Source organism: Rhagoletis zephyria, unplaced genomic scaffold, assembly GCF_001687245.7.
Source record: "Rhagoletis zephyria isolate East Lansing unplaced genomic scaffold, Rhagoletis_zephyria_1.1 Rzeph_scaffold_01498, whole genome shotgun sequence".
Lineage (NCBI taxonomy): Eukaryota > Metazoa > Arthropoda > Insecta > Diptera > Tephritidae > Rhagoletis > Rhagoletis zephyria.
In genome coordinates, this window is record NW_016158582.1 from 2236 (window position 1) to 23199 (window position 20964).

The 20964-nt window shown below is 36.5% G+C and overlaps 4 protein-coding genes across 5 annotated transcripts in view; 3 read left to right on the forward strand and 1 right to left on the reverse strand.

The window, feature by feature from the left end:
• The first annotated feature begins 11083 nt into the window (after positions 1–11083).
• On the forward strand, positions 11084–14048 carry Usp5 (ubiquitin specific protease 5). Of its 2 annotated transcripts, XM_017617809.1 has the most exons (4): positions 11084–11208; positions 11268–11771; positions 11832–12361; positions 12416–14048. In XM_017617809.1, exons 2-4 carry the CDS (start codon positions 11282–11284, stop codon positions 13829–13831), a joined length of 2436 nt encoding a protein of 811 aa, XP_017473298.1. In that variant the 5' UTR covers positions 11084–11208; positions 11268–11281; the 3' UTR covers positions 13832–14048. The 2 variants fall into 2 exon arrangements, with proteins under 2 accessions (XP_017473298.1, XP_017473297.1); XM_017617808.1 differs by having other exon boundaries at positions 11084–11771.
• Positions 13868–15683, reverse strand: Alg2 (alpha-1,3/1,6-mannosyltransferase Alg2). Its single transcript, XM_017617812.1, has 2 exons — positions 15531–15683; positions 13868–15457 (listed from the first exon to the last, which is right to left on the reverse strand). The coding sequence occupies exon 2, from the start codon at positions 15444–15446 to the stop codon at positions 14163–14165; it is 1284 nt and encodes a 427-aa protein (XP_017473301.1). The 5' UTR covers positions 15447–15457; positions 15531–15683; the 3' UTR covers positions 13868–14162.
• A 354-nt stretch (positions 15684–16037) lies between these two features.
• LOC108364223 (ribosomal L1 domain-containing protein CG13096) lies at positions 16038–18343 on the forward strand. The gene is made up of 3 exons (XM_017617811.1): positions 16038–16964; positions 17036–17309; positions 17370–18343. The coding sequence occupies exons 1-3, from the start codon at positions 16189–16191 to the stop codon at positions 18240–18242; spliced, it is 1923 nt and encodes a 640-aa protein (XP_017473300.1). The 5' UTR covers positions 16038–16188; the 3' UTR covers positions 18243–18343.
• Positions 18344–18891: 548 nt separating this feature from the next.
• Positions 18892–20964, forward strand: part of LOC108364225 (hippocampus abundant transcript 1 protein) — a 33961-nt gene continuing 31888 nt past the window's right edge. Inside the window, exon 1 of the mRNA XM_017617814.1 lies at positions 18892–20091. Coding sequence (XP_017473303.1) covers positions 20011–20091 — 81 coding nt within the window. The 5' untranslated portion in view covers positions 18892–20010. The remainder of the gene's footprint in view (positions 20092–20964) is intronic.

A 20964-nucleotide genomic window follows, 5' to 3' on the forward strand; every position in this document is an offset into this window, starting at 1 on the left:
CGTGTCGTTGCATTTGAAACAAAATAGTCATTAGTGTTTAGTGGAAATTCAGCATCAGATTGACTTGCGCTATGTTCCCATGGCAACCACCAATTACGTTGTTAGCTCGTTCAGCTAGGAATATTAATTACCCTATTTACGTGACAGTTTCTTGTTATAATGTCAATTGCCTAGTCGAAATTAGGAATTATTCAAGGAACGCGATTTTTTCGTTTTTTTTTTCAAGCAGTTAAAGCTCTAGTATAAATTGTATGCCCAATACAAGTCATAAGTTTTTCTATCATAAAAATCCTTATCTTATGTTAATATTGCTCAATATTTTTGGGGTTCTTTCAGCTCGCGCCAACATTTCTTAAACAAAAAATGCTATACGTATTTATGCACACATTTCGTACTCCTTCCTTCACATATGCATGTATGTATGTACATTTTTTTTATTTTCAACAAACAATTTCTTATTCTGAGTTATGAAGCGAAGAGCCTTAGGCGAATTAGTTGGCTGCACTCACTCTGTGCTTCTTCTGCTTGTTGTGCTCAGCGATGCAGTGTTTGTCATTCACAAAATACAATTTATACAATAGTGTGTGCAGACAACTATAAGTATTTGCAAAGCTTGGTACTCATACATATGTACATTTGTAGGTAGATAAGTGCATCTGAAACGCACTCAATTAAGAACCGACAAATCACATCAACACTTGCCATATACGCGACGAACTCGACGCTAACAATCAGTATAATACGCGCGCATATATTTTTAGTGGCGCATTGAAAATGAAAATAAAATAAAAATATATTAAAGCATACGTATGTAGATAAATTTTGTAAAAGAATGAGAAAAACAGGAAATGAAGGCGTTGAAATGCTTTTCATCTTTCTTCTTTTAACCAATTCATATACATATCTTTTAGTATATGTTTTTAAATAATCTAAGGCAGGAGGACAAAATTTTCTCCACTTATTGTGTGTAATTTATTGCCATCGAACGAAATATGTGTGTAAATTCAAAGCAAGAAAATACAGATGATCATGCGAATCCATTAAATGAAATTTATTGAAGAATATCGGTCGTTTTCTTTGATTAGGATTGAATGAAATGTGCTCTCGTTTATGTATGTGTACATATGTATGTGTGGTGATATTTCCGAAAATGTTTTGTTTCTTATGAAGACATGTCTGAAATTATTTAAGTGCTTCCGCCGCCGGGTTTTCAATGATACAAAAACTTTCCCTTTAATAACCAATATGCCAGGCATGCGCCCACCCACGATCGTCACCATAATGAATACCCGTTGTTGGAAAGTTTTCTGAGATAAGGCGTTTTCGAACCGGCTGCCACACTCGTCCGTCGATAATTTTTTTTTCGAAATTGCTTTCAAAAGCCAACAATCCCTTCGCTGTCTAAAGATACTCATTTGCTAATAGGTGCGTTCGTTTAAAATCTCCAGTTAAAACCAACCAACTGCCAAATTCCGGCGAATGGTCTGTTCTCTCACAAGAGAGAAATATCCAAAATAGTACGCGAACAGAAAATTTCCAGAAACTTGCAAGTTAGACGAACAGCTGATATAATTTTTGTTTACGTTCAGAAGTGTAAAATTTAAAACGTACGAAAAGTCATCACAAAGCGTTATACTGACACAGTTTATTGATTAAACAAATAACTACTTATTTCTTACAAGTTCAATTAGTCGCATTTTGTAATTTTTAACTTCCAAACCATCAAATTCAATTTTGTGATTTGCGTAAATGCCAACCAGCTGTTTTTGATCAGCTGTTTTCCTGTTGGCAAAAATTTTTCCAGCAGAAACCAGCAGCTCCCCTCAAAATGAAATGTCACTTTGCTCTCTCAATTTCCCCTACTTTGCAATTTTTTTGCATACGCGAACGCAAAAACTTGTAAGTTTTGGTTAAACATGAATAATTAACAGCTACGCGAACGCAACTAATATTTATATTTATGTCACGTTTTAATTTATAAAAAACACTATCATTAAATAAATACTCTTCATTTTATATTTATTACAGGCAAGCGCTGGCAAAATGGATGGAAATCCCGCCGTAGATTTATNATGCAAAACGTATCAAAGTGCTAGGGCATAAAAACTAAATTTGAATTTATAAATATAACATAATTAAGTATGAACATGATCAGAAACTACATCATAGTTGGACTATAAAAAAAGAAATGGCAAATCAAATTATGTATGCATATGCAAAAGTGTACATGGGTATGTATGTAAGTGAAGTGTGTACTATTTAAGTCGAGCATCTATCTAAATATCGTAAGTGTGATTCGAGTACGGGAACATTAAAGTTAATAACGCTAAGGGCACAATGTACAGTTAAACATTTAAGTATTAGAAAAAAAACAAAGGTTAAACATCAAATGTCTAAGTATAGGTAAGTGTTTGAAGTAAGGGATAAAGCTACAAAAAACGTCTTTTATTTAAGTTTTTAACCTTTTTAATTTTTAGCACTTTTTTTGTTTATTGAGCTATGTAGTATATAATTTAAATTTCTTTCAATTTATTAGGGTAGTTGATGAGTAATAAATTAATGTATATGGAAAAGCAGCCAGAACTCTAATCGGTCATAGAAATTGAGGCAAATATGCGGTTAGTCAACATAATGCTCGCTTGCTGTAAGAACGTCGTAATCCATAAAAAAAATTTTTGAGTTAAGTATGCAGGAATGACCGTTAAAAATTCTTTACGATATCTTTCAACTGTGTCTCATTTCGAAGGCAATGCATCTATAAATACATATTTTAATTTTACTCTTTTTACTTAAAAAAAAATGGGTATGTGCGAGTTAATTAATAATTACCGCAATATTGCAACTTTGTAGCTTTCTTGATACTCTGTTGCTGATGCTCAACGGAATTCATCTAAGGTGGTGTTGCTAGCACAGCTGGGCCCGAATCGCGGCATTGGTGATCGAGTGATTATTCGTTTCGAATCGAATCAAATAAAATGGCAGCTGTTTTCTCCACAATACAATTTGAATGCGCGATGCACACTCGCTATCCAACGCCGTGATCTCAGAAGCCAATTTCGATTCGAGTTGCGGTCGATAACGAATGCCGCGGTTCGGGCCCATATTTTATTCGCCTCTGTATGTCGAAACTTCTTATGAGTGATCGAGAAAGTGAGAGTTTGAATTGAGTTGAGCGAATAATAGCTGAAATTTGGCAGTTGTGTAACGAAAGTAAAAACAAAATACTTTGTTTGGGAGTTTTATATTTAATTTTTTAGCTTTTATTTAATTTTCTTCAATGGGAATGGCAGAAATGCATCAAAGCATCAGCCTCTTTTATTTGTTGACTGTTGCTTTGGCTTGATGCATTTCTGAACGCATCAGACAGAAATGTGTCCTTCCTCGCAAGTTCATCTGCCATGCAAATTACTTTCTATTTATGTATGTCTCCATGACCTTACCCACATCTCGCGGGTGGATAGTGAATTCAGTAGCCAATTTTTAATTGACTTATGCATTCCATTGACCTGATAGTTCCTTGGCTATCAGCAAAGATAATTACTGAAGGCAGGTTGAAAAAGGAGTCGGACAAGTCCAAGAGAAAGCGCCGCAGTGGTCTGACAGCCTATAACAGATGTTCAATGAGAGGTCTTTCGAGTGTATCCCGCTTCCTACTCTTAGATTTAGTTTATATCCATCTGTGTATAAGGCTGTGGAGTCATCTTTTGGGCCCAAGACCGACTCATCTTCTCAATCGTTTCTGAAAGGAATACGCGTGAAGAGTTTGTTCTCAAGATTGAGAGGAGGTGTAATGTTGTCTAGGGACCTTATAGGTGCGGGTATCCCCATTTTTGTAATGCAGTTAGTCTTATGGCATTGCAGCTTGCCTGAAAATGTGCAAAAAAGTGCTCGGGCAGAAAGTTGAGTAAGCCTAAGAACTTTTGTATGCTTGTAGATTGAGCTGTAAAGGGCTCTAGATCTTCAATGTGTTGTTTGGTTTGCTTTAACAGTGAAATAAAAGCAGACTTTTTCAATATGTACATTCGGGGGTTTGCAAATGTCTGCCGAGGAGCGGCCGCTATTAGAAAAAATAACTTGTTTTTGAATGTTCCTCGACCCAGTGATCGAACCCTCGACGTACCGGGTGGCAGCGCACGCACCTCTAGCCATTCAACCGCGCGTAAATTTTAATTTTGTAACCCGATTAAATTAGTTTTGAGTCAGAAAAAAATAATCAAAAATTATGACATTTGAGCAAAAGGATAATCAAAATGCAAAGCTATGGGCAGTCAGCGTTATTTGCTGATTTACATTTTTCTGTTTACATTCGAAATACAAATATTTTGTTGCATTTATTTTTTTTTTAATCAAAAATAGTTGCACTCTTTGTCACACTTTTGTCTGTGAGAGTAAAGTTTTTCGATCGCGCAAAGAATATAATACATATATTGTAGCAAACAAAAATTGTATCTCGTCTATTTATATGCATAATACTTGCATATGGAAGTATGTATGTATATATAATATATATTCAATAAGTAATTAAAGCTAAAGTTTAACATTATTCTGAAGAAAAAAAAATGCGATGCAGGTTTATATGTATGCATATGTAAGTCTGGGAAGTTAAAGATTAATAGAACGTATTGCTAAGGGAATGAATATGGATATTGATATGTATTTTTTTACTCAATTATGTACTAACGGTTCAACTAATTAAGAATACGAAATACAAGTAAATAAGGAATCTTGCTTTCGACTGTATGGGGCATACATACATACATACTTACTTAAGTAAATGTGTATTTAAAAAATTCATAAAACACTTGCATAATAAAAAGATTGGTAAAAATTGTGAAGGCATGCATACGTACGTACATAAGGTTTATAAGTAAATTTGTATGCAGGTATGTATGTACGATGTTTGTAGTAAGCGCTTAAGAAAGAAAGCATGTAATTTAATTGAATGTGGAAAATGGCATGCTGGAGTATAGCACATCATTTAAGTGCAATCCCCTAACATTTCGTATAAATTTTAGCAGAATTTTAAATTAAAGTTATTATTATTTTTTTTTTTTTTAGTAGGATGTTATAATCTGATGCATTTATGTACACAAACTTGGGTTAAAAGTTTTGATAAGCGCAGCCGAGTAGTATCTAGTAAAAAAAAATCATAATTTGGCATAGCCCATTCCGATTAACACCGATCAAACCCTTTATCAGTGTCCTCCATGATTACACCACGCGATATTGATTTTGGAATTTTCCATCGTATTAGGCATGATACAAAAAAGAAGGTAGTTTCATTTAATGACATTCGTTGTTGTTGCTAACCATTTGACTTTTAATAAAATTATGGCATTTCATCAAATTCATGCTACCTGATTACTGGAAGAAATATATTTTTTTAAGCAGAGATTTTATCAGTACATTCAAAGATGTGGAATATGATGAACTAGAAAATTATGCCGGCTAAATGATTTCGCAAATGGGGTTGACGACTAGGTTTCAGAACGCAGAAGAATGTGTAACTGCAAAACCGCGTAACTGACATTTTTCTCCAAAAATTGGATTTGCTCACACAAGCTCTTGGCTCAACCCTTATCCATTCGTCCTGAAATGCGATTTCTTTGTAAAAAAGTGAACCATTTTGAAATGTGAGTGTTTTACTCTCTTCTAAATAATTTATGCAACCTCACATACGCAGTTGTGCATTTTGTTGATACACGGTTTTGTACTTTAAACGACGATCTGTTAGCTGTTTATCGGAGGGCGGTCTGTTCAAGCCTTCTTCAGGTGTTTTGCATAAATTAATTTGTGAAATTTAATGATGCTAAAAGCCTAATTTTTTGCAAAATCTGATGTGAAATTTAAAAGCAAATTTGAACCTAAATATAAAAAGGTTTCATTGGGGAAGAACATTCTTTAGAATTTGATTTTTAAATCGCAAGATGGCATTAAAAAAAAAAACAGAAAAATGCGCGCGTGGTTTTTATTACAAAATGAAAAGAACCATTACGATGAAGTCTCCTTTAACAGTACCAAGTACTGATAATGGTTTTTGATTTGAAATGTTATTACATTGGTATAAATATGGGAAAGAAAATACTCCGATTTATTGTTTTAATATTATCAAAGTGGCAAGGCCGTTGATAATACTCACAAATTATGAAACTTCAAAAAATTTTATTATCCGTCAAAAGTTGTTTATTGAAACTACCTTCTTTTTTGTATCATGGTATTAGGTATGTAAATAAAAATTTTACGTTTTTGATATTTAATATGTATTCACCTCACAGAAATATTGGGGTCAACATTTTGTAGTAATTTATTGCAAAAAAAAAACACGGTAAACCCTCTTTTCATCATGCGATTAGAGCGCGCTTATTATATATTTATTATTTCCGACAAATTGGAAATTTTGAGTTATCTAATACGTAGGCAAGATTTCGGAAGGAGAGTGAAAAATTTTTAAGCGACAACTTAAGCTTCGCACAGTGGGTAATATCGAAAAAAAATTCCAGACATGGCGCATAGTGTACAATTTGGGAGTGTCGATGGACAAAATCGTAAATCTCTTGACAGGAAAAATAGTGCCATTACATAATCATTATATTCAACCCCCAAAAAATTTATATGAAAAATGAGCTTTCGAAAAAAATGAATACTTGCAGGCCTGGCTAGCCCAAAAAAAAAATTGGGTTTTGGTTGTATGCACTTTTCTCGTAAATTTTCAACCGAAGAATTCAAATTTGTGGTCAGAAGTTGACTAAAAAATTTTTAAATGCTCTTTTTTTTAAATTGCAAAGTGCTTATAAATTTTCAACTTCTTAATCTAGCGAGCAAAGTATGATTTTTTTTTTTAGGTTGATTTTTCAGCCAAATTTTTATGTGGTTTTATATAATGGCTTGTACACCATTATATCAGCTTTCGAACCCATATTTTTATCTTATTGCTATCCAGAGATTTACGATTTTGCCCATCAGCACTCCCAAATCGTACATTGTGCGGCGCTAGAATAACCGTATAAATGTAATTTTTTTCATCTTTCTTTAAATATCTTTAATTTTATGAATCTGATGAAATAATTTATTATTTTTATCATCAATTTACTGGGACGAGTCTCTCTATTCAAAGATAAAAAAACTCTAAAATTAGGGAGCCTTATGAATCCCAGCTTTGAATTTTTTGCCCTTTTATTCTGAATAGAGATCATTTTTCTTGAGGTGAGGCTGATGAGTAAATTTCTGATACAAAAATATAAAATTATATATCGTCACCTGAAATGCCAAAAAACGTAACAACATCGCAACTGAAATTGAAAAAGTCGTGACTAATATTTTTCTTTATTTTTTTTTTTTCATAAAATTATGTGGGAGGTGTAACTCGATGAAATCCATCAAAAAGTGAATTTTGAATTTTAGGTGACGAATTAAATACTACATCAGGATCATGAAATTAAAGATTTTTAAAGAAAAATTAAGAAATGTTTCCGATATTTCCCACTGTGCGGCGTCTGTGTGTATTCTTGCATGCATATGTAAGTGGGCCATTCTTACCGCTATATATGTATATACATATTTTTTGTACACTCGCTTATTGCTTACCGAAAATTTGCAAAAAAAACTTTAATCAAATTTAAACTTAGAAAATATATTCTCTGAGTAAATGAATGAGCCTGCCCGGATAACACAAAACTCCAAGCTTGAAAAGCAATTGGTTTTAAGTGTACAGTTTTTATAAGGCCCCTCCCCTTTTTTTGTTGGAAGTTGGATTCCTCTTCAAAAATGTTTGCAGAGAGGAATATTTGAAAATGCCAGCGCCTAGCATGTTTCCATTGGCCGTTTTCTTTTTTCAGATCGATTTCGTCGATTGGAAAATCTGTGCCAAGCTTGAGTGCTTCAAAAAAAAAAGATGAAAATTAAAAACAGCAAAAATTGGCACTTGGTATTAATTTCCTCCTTATTGCCTTACATTTTCACAAATCGTAAAAAAACGAAAACAAAGTCGTAGTTAAATTTAATTACTACTTTATTAATAACCTATTAAGTGTAAATTAATTAAATACATACATACGTATGTACATACCATACCTACCAAATAATCATAAATTAGCCCTTTGGGTTGTCATACTCGTATAAAATTGGTTTCTCACTAATTCTAATGTTGAATTAAATCTATGTAGGTAAGCTAAATAATTATGATTTACACAAATTTTGCTATTTTTTCTGTTACATAATTATACATAAATAAAGTGAATGAAAAATGAGCTAAGCTAAGGCCAGAGTAAGGAATTTCTAAGCTACATAATTAATTGTGCAACAACTTACTTGTTGGGGGTTGGGATGCACATTTGCGTGCATTTTTACGAGTACACTCATAGCGAGGATAACAAATTGGTGGTAATACATACATAAAAAATTTTATCAAACTATCACCAAATTTCTAATAAACAATAACAAAAACAATACAAGTTACATATGTACATACATACATATATCTTGAATTGAAACTTTCAAGGTTAAACATTAATTTATAGGCACATGCAAAGAAAATATAAGAACTTATAAAATGTGTATCGTAATCGACATAATTATTTGTTTCAATTTGCATATAATTCAATTACCTACAATTGTAGTATTCATAGTAGTCAAAATAAATCAAGCCAGCATAAAATAAAAATAAAAAATAAAAATAATATATTTAAAGAGAAAAACATTAAAAAAATAGAATTAATAATAAACAAATAATAATATTAATTATTCACAACAAACCAAAAAGTGGAATAAAGGCATAATACTTTACTTCAAAAAAATTAATCAAACAAAGTTAGTTTTATTTACTTTTTTGAAAATTTTTTACTACGGGTTTTCGGCACACTGATTATGAATCTGGTATCTTATTTTCAAAATTTAAATAGTTATAAAAAAAAATTGAAGCTTTCGATAACGAATTAAGGCTGATCGACTTTGTCGGATTAGCCTTCTAAGCAGGTCTTCTCGAGCGTATTGTGTGGCAAAATGAAGCCCACCTCCACCTGATTGGGCCTTATCAGTGAGTGAAAATTGTGATAATGCCCCGACAACTGAATTTTGTAAAAATTCTGTGTCTGTGTCTGTGTAAAATGACGTTGAGCAATACCTCCAGCAACGTCAGAGTAGGGAAGGACCTTGTCGCGACGTTTCATACCAAACGAAGCTTCAAATAGTGCGACTCCCTATAGTGTGATTTCTTTCAAATGATGTTGGGGAAGTTAACAAGATCCGCACAACTCAACCGCTCAGGTACAAGGGCTAGGTTGGGTAGGTTAGGTTATCTCGGCTGCCTCATCCCTCAGGAAAAGGGCACACTTAGGCCACCATGGGCCCGTTGTGATGCCAAATTAGAGACTCCATATGTCTCTCCTCTTACCCTAGAAAGGGTACCTCGTGGCTCGGATGAAGCGCACCACAAAGTCATAGATACTGGCTGAATCCAGTTCGGCCAGACATTCAAAAGAATGATGGAGGAACGAGCAGCGACGAGCTCTTGCCAGAGCAGGACAGTGTCATAAGTAGTTGTCCACGCTTTCGAATTCCTCCTCATGACGGCAGCTGCGGCAGTAGTCGTTTGACTGCAAACCCTTTCTAGTGGCGTGGGTTCCCATAACATCTTGCCAGTTCATTAAGAGTACGACTACATTCCATAACAATCTTCGATGCTTTAGTGCTTTAATAGCCGCTTGGCTGTCAGAAAAGATTGTTACCGCATTCAGACTAATTAGAGAATCGATCAGCCAACTTGTAGCTTCGTTTATTGCTGTTATTTAAGCCTGAAAAACGCTACATACATCTGGCAGACGAAAATTAAGGCTAAGTGAGAGTTCTTGCGAGTATACTTCCTACCTTCATATCCAACTGGGAGCGATCAGTGTATTTATTTATTTATTTAATCTAATAGCATTACAGCTTGTCTGTAGTTTACCATATAGGTCCACAGGTAGAAAGTGAAGCAAGGTCTCAATGGCTTTAATTGGCGTGGCTGGTAGCACTGCCATGATCATCATGAACGCCTCCCTTTAAACCGTTGTTAATTTGTTTCTTATTGTAGATTTATCTTGGGCCGGCAACCAAGCCGTTATGCCGTAGAACATAATGGGACGCACAACCGTGTATATCCAGTTCACAATGTGAGGCTTAGATCCCGTTTAGGCTCCTTCGGGACCGATCCAGCGACTGCCGAAGACGTCGTTTGCAGACAGACTTTAACGCCGTGTCCGTCGGCGACATTTTTACCCGTGCAGACATCCGGGGCTATCTTGTTTACGTTCATTTTTCAACTGGCTCTTTGTTCGCCTACCGAGCCGAGGCCGTCCGGCGGCCGAATAAATGGGTAAGGGGAAAGAATGATCGGCCCCAGCAGAGCCCCGTGCTGAGGTATATACACCGTTACTCCCGGAGGTGGACAGGTTTACGGGACGCGCCGTTAGAATACAGTCGGAAATCCCCCTGATTTCAAACCATCCAATGGGCAATGGACGCATGACACCCTGAATTAGGGGGCCGTTTTATACCTACCGCCAGGTACCCCCTAGAAATGGCCTAAGTATGGCCACCCCAGCCTCCCTTGGGCGAGCCCGTACGGCCTACCACTAAACCTAGACGAGGCAGGGGAATTAATACCTCGGCCTTAGCTAGGCCCCGCCTGCTTGCACCACTGCCGCATAGGAGCAAGCCTACCTTGCCACAGCGGTGTAAACAGCGATGCCCATTGCCCAGCCGGCACCCGCTTGGAGGATATATCTAGAAGGATTTTCGCCAACCAGTTCAAGGGCTATGTCTGTTGGGTCTTCTCGGAATTAGATAGAGAATCAAGGCGCGTGGGCCTGTTGGTGAATGAGGAACAAACGAAGTATCTCCTGTCATGAGACATGCAGTCATATGAAAAGCGGCAAAACAATAATGCATGTGCGTTTTGTTAGTCAAAGGAATCCCTGTGACGCCGAAAAGATTTTCTATTTGGCGGGGTTTTTAATTTTTATTTATTTCAAGATCGATTAATCGAATTTGTTTCAAATTATAGTGATTGCCATTCTGTCATGTTCCGATTGCATCCCAAACCGTTTCAAATGTCATATTCCTAAAATAACATTTGCATTGACGCATAATTTGTTAAATTGCTGAATAATTGCGAGAAAACTTGTGTTGTATAGATATTACATTTAAATATAATAATTTAGGGTAAAATACGCAGTAAATATTTTACATTAAACGCAATATATTTGTTGTGTAATTGATTAAAACGTTACCAGCTATTTACAAAGTGATGGAACAGTTGCAGAAACAATTGGCGAAAATTCGTGTACCATGCGATAATGTACCCATTTATAAAGATGAGTGCGTCTACTCCTATGATACACCAGAAACTCCTACAGGACTTTACGTGAGCTTAAGCAGCTTTTTGGGCTTTGGCGAAGCATATGTGAAACGATATGCTGAAAAGACTGGAAATGCAGTATTCTTGCATATACATCGCATTAAGACACCCAAAGAAAATGTTGATGGTGCTTGCGCTGATGAAGGAGGGCCGGAACGCAAAATAACCCGATTAGCTATAGGCGTTGAGGGAGGTTACAATGATGCAAACGAAAAGAAATACGACATTAAAGATTCGTATAGTATTGTTGTAATGCCGGATATTGATAAGAAATTGGTATTCCCTGATGAACAATTGCCGCTGCTGGTAACACAATCAGTTGAAGCAGTTCTAGCACAAGAATCAGCTATAGCAAAATTAGAAAAACAAACGCTAGCTGGTAAGTTTACAAGTGTAATATTTTGAATTTTTCTATCTAATGAATGTTTCATGTCTGTAGGTACTTGGGATGGTGAAGTACGTCAAGTGTCCAAGTATTCAGATAATTTAATCCAGCTAGATAATGGCAAGAAAATACCACCGTCCGGCTGGAAATGCGAAAAATGTGAACTAACAAATAATTTATGGCTCAACTTAACCGATGGCTCTATTCTTTGTGGGCGAAAATTTTTCGATGGTTCGGGTGGAAATGATCATGCTGTAGAATATTATCGGGAAATGGGTTATCCATTAGCTGTCAAACTGGGTACTATAACTGCTGATGGAAAATCTGACGTTTTCTCATATCCAGAAGATGACATGGTTATTGACACACATCTGGAGAAGCATCTTGCTCATTTTGGTATTAATATGGCAGCGATGAAAAAGAGTGAAAAGACTATGGTTGAATTGGAAATAGAAATTAATCAGCGCATTGGTGAATGGTCATTGTTGACCGAAAGCGATAGCGAGTTACAGCCATTGGCTGGTCCAGGCTATACGGGTATGAGAAACCTCGGCAACTCGTGTTACATTAACAGTGTAATGCAGGTAAGTGCGATGACAAACTATTACCAAATCACTTACATTAAAAACTGTTTTCAGGTTATATTTACACTGCCCGACTTCATCAAGCGATACGTAGGAGACGGTGCCGAAAAATACTTTAACGCATTTCCCTCAGATCCGGCAAATGATTTTAACATACAAATGGCTAAGCTGGGTAATGGCCTGTGGTCAGGCAAATACAGCAGCATTTCGGAGAATTCACTTGATTCTGAGTTTACAGGCATTTCGCCAGCTATGTTCAAAAATGTCATTGGCAAAAATCATCCCGACTTTAGTACGAAACAGCAACAAGATGCTTATGATTTTTATCTACATCTTATCAACATTATCGAGCGAAATTCGCGCAATGAACCGAATCCTGTAGAAAGTCTCACGATCAATTTGGAAGACCGTGTGGAGTGCATGAGCAGCAAAAAGGTAAAGTACACACATCGTGATGACTTTTGTTTGCCATTGGAAATACCCTTAGATAAAGCTACAAACTTAGATGAGGTCAAAGAGTATTTGGAGCGTAAAGCCGCTCAAGGCAAAAACAATAGCAGCGACAAAAATGTAGTGCGCCACAAAGTGCCTCTACAAGCTTGCTTAGAACGCTTTTTCGCACCTGAAGTACTTGATCAATTCTACTCGTCGGCTGCAAACTGCATAACCACTGCCAGAAAGAATACCCGACTTGGGAATATGCCTGATTTCTTAATGTTGCATTTGCGCAAGTTCACACTCGGCGCCGATTGGGTCCCAAAAAAGTTAGATGTGTCGGTTGATATGCCAGATGAATTAGATCTCAGCAACTGGCGCGCCTCTGGTATGCAACCAAATGAGCAGCCACTACCAGAAACGGAAGAAAAGCCCAAGTTTTCGTTTGATGAAAATCTAATGGGCGAACTTATGCAAATGGGATTTCCACGCGAAGCTTGCAAGCGTGCGGTATTTCACACTAAAAATATTAGTTTAGAAGCAGCTTCCAATTGGCTCATGGAGCATATTGGCGATGCAGACATCTCAGAACCGTTTGTTTTGCCTGCAGATGGAATGGGCGGTAGAAAAGCAGCAGAATTCACAGCGAATCCCGAAAGTGTAGCTATGTTAATGAGTATGGGCTTTGAAGAGCGTCAAGCGACTAAGGCATTGAAAGCAACCGATGGCAATATTGAACGTGCAACAGATTGGATTTTCTCACATGCCGACGATATGGACACAGATGAAAACACCCCAACTAATGTCAGCACAGATACAGGTACTACGCAGAAAAAAACATACCGTGATGGTGTAGGAAAATATAAGCTTGTAGCTTTCGTCTCTCACATGGGAACATCAGCCCAAGTTGGTCATTATGTGTGCCACATACAAAAAGATGGACGATGGGTGATCTTCAACGATAGCAAAGTAGCACTTTCGCAAAATCCACCAAAAGATCTCGGCTATTTATATTTATATAAGCGATATGAGTAATATGACAAATTAGAGGTGGTTAGTAAAAAATGCGCATTTTAAAAGAACTTGCCTTTATTTAAATATTGAATTCTTAAATTATGACACTTAGTATTAAATGCAAAGAACTGAACAATTTTAATACATCAAGAAATATAGCTTATCATCGCAGTTGAATTAATAAATGTACGCAGTGACGAAAAAAAAACATAAATCGAGTAAATTTAGCAAATCTTAATTGTTTTTTTTTTTGTTCTATATTTCAATGTGCACTAGTCATAAAGCCTAAGCGGTTACGGCGTGTCTATTTAACGACCTATTAATACGGCCATGTTAATTTTTCGCCTCGTATTTATGCATCTTTTTTCTTACTACTCTCCTTTGTGCAGACCGGTTTCATGACGGTTTCCACAATATTATTGAGTTTGTCGGTAAATGCTTCAAATGAGAATTTCTGTTGCACTCTCTTGTGCCCCATCACGCCCATTCGTTCACGCAAGGCATCATCCTTATATAACTGCAGCATTGCATCTGCAAACTTTGATGGTTGTTGCTCGCATAAAAATCCTGTAGAATTATTCACAATCGTTTCCGTTGGTCCGCCACTATTTAATGCAATTATTGGTTTCGACATATACATGCCTTCCAGTGGCACAATACCGAAGTGCTCGTTATCGGGAGTGTAAAGCAGACAGTGTGCTTTATGAAGCAACATAAATTTCTCATCGTCGTTAGGAGAGCGCAGCAATATCACATTTTCTTGGAGTTCCAACTTGCTGACTATCTGACGAAGCTCATTGTAGTGCTCCACATTTTCTACTACACGATCATCGTATCCACCAGCGATGATCAAGCGACAACGCTTCGAATCCGAAGCTGGCAATGCGTCAATGAACAAACGAAAGGAATGCAAAGCTAAAGCATGATTCTTCTTTCGTTCATATCGATTAATATCCAGAAAGATGAATGCATTCCGCGGTATTTCTTCACATGCTTTCACTCCGAATTCCATGCTTGGCATAGCTGCTATCTTCTTTTGCATTGCATCGAAGTATTGAGTATTTAGAGATGGATATAATACGTCGGGTACCACATCTAAACGTTGGAATGTGTCTCCGAAAACTCGTAAGGTGAATTTGGAATTAACCAACGTCACATCCGCCATGCCGACGGTAAATTCTTCAAGATAATTTAATGGCGCCCGGTAAACACTTTTAAGGTAGCCTTCTCGAATGCTCAATAACTGGTCAGGAAAGTGGCAGTAGAAAATTATTTTTGGTCGTCTCTTAGCAAGTTTCAATATGGGCACGCCAACAGAGATTTGATCACAGAAGAAAACATCAATATTTTCACGATGCGACAGCACGAAAGAAGCGTATAGGGCAGCATACATCATGCGTAAGTAGGCACATAGTGCATAGAATCGGCCAAAAATCTTACGTGGCAACCAATCGCCAACGACTTGCACCTGCAAAGTGCCATCAGAAGTTTCCTTAAAACAGTGCTTTGGGTCATGATGATTAGTCAAGAAACTGACTTCATGTCCTCGTGCTTTCAACGCGAGCGCTGCGTCCACAACTAGCCGCTCTGCGCCACCAATCCCCAGATCAGGATGAAGAAAGAGAATACGTACCATTCGTGCGCTTGCTTTGTTTTAAATCGGACAAACGATTAAAGTTGAATAATATAATCTCAATTTGAGACAAGGTTTAATACTTACTAAGTACTTTACTGTCATTCAACAGCTTTAAAAATCTGCATTTGCTCAAAACAACTGAGTCAACAATTTACATTTGCTTCCCCGCAAAATAATAAACAGCTGTATCAATAGAACTGCAATGTACTCGATAGCACTATCGATACTAACGACTGCCATTTTTTTAGACACTATCGATTATCTTTTGGTATTGCCGATTATCACACAAATTAAAATTGATTTATGAAACCAAAAATTCAAAAATTGAAATAATATTCACTTGAATGAATCTGGTGAAATGCAGCCTAATTTCTCTAACGCATAAAAATTTGTTTTACCAATCTTGACTATATTGCAACACTATTGCACAAAAGCAAAAAAAAATTAATACGTATATTATAATAACGTTTAAAGAAAACTAACTCGTTCAGAAAGAAGCCTTCCTAATGTAAATTGGGTTAAAGCCAAGAATGGGTTAAAGCTACATCATCCAAGCTCAGATTTTCATAATTTTTGTCTCATCTGGCATCTCTTAGTAAATGTCATTTTGCAACAAATGTTTGACATATCTGGGTTTCGCAGCTTTTCATTTGTTTGACAACTCTCTATAAATTACCTGAGGTGCACGTGTTATTTCGGAGCATTAATTTTTACCGCTTTCAATTGTGAAGAATTATTAAAAATGGTTAAATTACAAAAATCACTAACTAAACCAGTCGATTTAGTTGAGAAGAAGAAAAAGAAGGTTATAGCTCCACCGCTTGCGGGTATATCAAAAATAAGCAAAAAAGATAAGCCAAAGCATTCAGTTAAGAACTTGCCGAAGGCCAAAAAGGAAAAACTACTGAAGACTGTAGTCGACGATCTCGGAGTTGTAGCCCCTATAAAGAAGCAAAAGAAAGAAAAATTCAATAAAGACAAAAAGAAAGCTTCAACTGAACACACAAGTGTGAAGCCCTTAAAAGATTCAAAGAAAAAAGAGAAGGCTAAGAAACGCCCCCTAGTTCTAGCGCCACCTGAATCGCCAGCGGCCACCAAGTCTGCAGCGGCTTTCCCACAAGAAAAACCCCAAAAGAAGAAGGCTAAGGGACAGAAGAAAAATGCTAACAAAATAGCCAAACCTGTTAAAGAGCAAACAACTCCGTTGACAAGTTTAGAGAAGAAAAAATCCGCTAAACGGGCATTCAGAAAGGAGCAACTAAAAAAGAGGCGCGAAAACAAATTAAATAAAACACAAAAATCGCACCCAAAACGGCTATTTAAGGCGCCGCCATTCGATGAAAGCAAATTCAATGCCATTGTTAACGCGGATAACATAAAGAAAATAGCGAAGGGTTTGAAAGAGCAGGTCAAGAAAGAAGTGGCTGAAAAGAAAACCGCTATATTTAGTGATTTTCAATACTTCTTGAACGTGGCTGCCTTTAAGATTCCTAATGTCCCTAAACGCATGGTGAAGCTGTAAGTATTAGACAAGGAAGAATTATTTTTATTTATTTTATTTTTCTTTATTTTATTTTTCTTCCGTAAAGAAACCTGAAACATTCTTTGGTGGATAAGGACGATGATGTTGCCATAATAGTATCTGATGTACAACGTGGTGCTAAAGTCGACTATGAGCCCACCATACAACATTATGAGGATATTTTCCGTGAGGCCGGCATTGAAGGACTGACGATTGTACCATTCAACAAACTGAGGAATGAATGTAACACTTTTGAAACTGTACGAAAATTTGGAAACACCTACGATTATTTCCTTTGTGACGGCCGATTGGTAGGACATGCATCGGGTTTTTGTGGCAAGGTAAAGTAGACTTGTATAACTTCGATTTATTAAACTCTAATAGGTATCATACTCAAATAGATTTTCCAAAAACCGCGCACCACTTTTCATTCCGTACGTATGGATAACCAGAAAAATTTAAAGCGAGAAATTGAAAAGTCGCTACGTCGTACTGCATACAAACAGTTGCAGAAAGGTGATCTCATATCGATACCTGTTGGTAATCACAAATTTACTGAAGATCAGTTGGCTGAAAATATTACATTCGTCCTGGAACAATTGAAAAATACTTATCCCGGCGGCTTACCCAATATACGCGGACTTTACCTAAGAATCAGCATTGCTGGTACAACGTCATTGCCAATTTATCTTAGCGTTGCTGAAGCTCCAGCCGATACACCGTACGTTGTTGGACCACGTGAGGAACGCTTGCTAAAAATGAAACGAGAAGCAAACGAAGTTCTATCGCATTTCAACATGACAAAAGAAGGTAAATTGTTGAAACTCTCCAAGAATGAGGTGAAACGTAAGCAGAAATTGAAAGAAATGCGAGAAGATTTGGAAGCTGAAGAAAATGATGATAAGACTAAAGGAAAACAGAGCGTCGTACCAGCAAAGAAGGCTAAAACTGAAAATAGTGTAACTGCTAATAAAGCTGACAAAGAGAAGGCTAAGGATGAAAAACCCTCTGTAGAAGAGCATGACGATGAAGAAGACAGCGAAGCGGAACAAGAAGGTGAGGATGAGCAAGAGAGTGGAGATGACGATGCTCAAGAAGATAATAGTGGAGAAGAGGATGATAGCGATGATGATGATGATGATGACGATGATGAGGAAGGTGAAGATGATGATGATGATGAGGAATCAGCGGGAGAAGGTGGAGACGATGATGACGATGATGAAGAAAATCCAAGCGATAATGGCGATGATAGTGATGATGGGGATGATGAGTAGCAGCGGCAGTACTTTTAAATCTGATAACTTAAGTAGTTTTTAAATTTATATGAAAGTTCATAAATGCTAATAATGAAACAAGTATTATGCAAGTATTTAGATATCTCCCTGTTCAGAAATTGCTCAAGCTAAAGCATCAGTCTCGTAATTCTAAAATATAATTGCTGGAAATGCCTAATACGCGCATCAACGTTTGCGCAATTATAGTTTTCAAGTAAAAGAGATGCATTTGTGAAAAGAAAATTTTGAAAGCTTTATCGAGCGGTGGGATCAACCGAGTCGCCGGATTTATCAGTATTCGGGATGGTGGTAGAATATCGACTGCTGAGTGGAAGATCGGCCTATCTCGGCAGCCAGTTCGAAAACGCCCTATCACAAAAAAACTTTTCAAGAACGCCCTATTTCAGAATTTTATTGAAAAACACCCTATCCCAGAACTCGGTTCAAAAACACCCTATCTTACTACAAAATGTATTGAAAATGTGCTGATATTAGGGCGTTTTTGAATCGGCAGCTGAGATAGGGCGTTTTTGAAACGAATTCTGAAATAGGGCGTCCTTGAAAATTTTTTTTGAGATAGGGCGTTTTCGAACTGGCTGCCGAGATAGGTCGATCTTCCACTCAACAGTCGATATATGCCCGAAAATTTAGAACTTTTTTTTATCAATTCAAAGGGGTTTTCACTTTTGACTCGGTTTATTATTTTATACCAATTTCGTTGTGAAGACCACCAAAAATTTTTCTTCTATTCGAAACGAATTCTTTAATTTTGGGTGGAAGTAATGCTTGGTTACATTTCGTATTTTTTAACGTTAGGAAATGCATTATCAAACAAATTTTTCGAATAACTACAAAAAAAAAACGACCGAAAATGAGAAAAAAAATTTTTGGGATGACGGACCAAATAGTCTTTAAAAGCACCCTGCGAATGTAAAGAAAACTAAAATATACGGCCATCACCCTGTTTATCACTCATCACCCTGTACTTCCGGTAGTGCATTCCAGGCAAATGTCAAATTGGGTTGTAAGATATGGCAGCACGTTCTATGTTCTGAGTGTGTTTTTCTTTTAGTACGTCTCGACAATTTGCTTTTAAATAAATATACAAGGAAGTAAAACTAAATATAGTGCTTTTAAATTGTTAATATCGCTAAAAAGCAATAGGATTTTGTGTATAGTGCTTTTGAGAGTGCAGGAAATTTAGTATATCAACTGTGATTTCATCGCTATTGGGTTGCTGAAAAAAATCAACCAATGTTCTAGCTCTAAAAACACGACGATGTGTTTTATATTGCGTTCGGAAAGGAATTGTGTCGCGTTTTCGGTCGGCTGGCAATTAACTTGATTTCTGAATTATTGGGACCGCTGATAGCGAAATAATTGCCTATATTTTCATTTTGAGTTCTTGCTTTCGCTTCTCGGAATGTGGATTTGTCGCTCGCCGTGACCAGTGTGAAAACAATTTGCGTTAAAGTGTAATTTATGCAAAAAGTATGATAGTGCTCGAACTAAAACAATAGATCTGCTGCTACATAAATACACATAAGCGCTATCAAAAGCGCATCACAAACAAAAACGGCGGAAAGCGCCAACCTTGGCGCAGCAGCTGCCTGCTTGCTGTCTTTTCCATAACACAAAAGGAAAATATATTTTAAACAAAAACACCTGTATGTTTGCTTGCTCCGTAGTGCACTGCAAAAGAACAGAAAGTACTCAGTAAATTGTTTTCTTTTTCGAGCATTGGGAAGTCTTTAGGACAAGCAACAAAATGCCGAAAATTTATATCAAAAAACCCCTAGGAGGCATAGTGATACGTAATCGGAATGCAATTAAAGATGTAGTCATCACGGTAAGTTGAACTAAATAAGTATATAAATAATAATAACTAATATACATACATATGTATTCATGCGTAAATATTATGTGAGTACCTGATAAGAATAATTATTGGTGATTCACACTAGTTGAACGACAGCACCTACTCATAAAGCATATATGTACTGAAAATCGGCTGGGCCTAATGTAGACTCAATGCAAAAACGTATCCACATGTGAATACTTGTCACTATGACCTAACCTCCTGCTTTCCACCCACAGAAATTGTATGAAGTACATATATACATACATACACACATACATATATACGCAAAAGCCCGGCGGTGATGATGTTGCATCAATTTAGTATTTACATAAACTCGTATGACTCGTATATGAATACCCAGTACCTAAACATTCGCACTCATTTCGGGTTCAGAAAAGTCTCAAAATTCTGAGTTGTAACCAAAGCGAATTTGTACCTACATACATGGTGATCAGTGTTGCCAGAACTTTTTGGGCCGACCGGCTAGATTGGCAAAAAAAGCGGCTAAAAACGGCTAAAATGTTTTAGTGAAAATTCACATGCTTTATTTAAATAAATCGCGAGAAACGAAAGACTAGTTAACACCATTAATTTTTATCGAGTGTATATTCCTCATCATCAAATGTATCACTATTGTATATATCACCTGAATTCATTAATCTTAAGAGATCGTCATCTACAGTAAAATTATGGCAGCATTTTTCTTCACGTTTTAAACCGTATCTTATATATAAAATAGCGTTTAACGTTTTAACGCACATTGGATTTCTTTGCTTAGTTTTTATTATATTCATTGAACTAAATATTCGCTCTACTTCTGCATTACTTATAGGCAAAACAAGAAAACTAAAAACTAGGTTG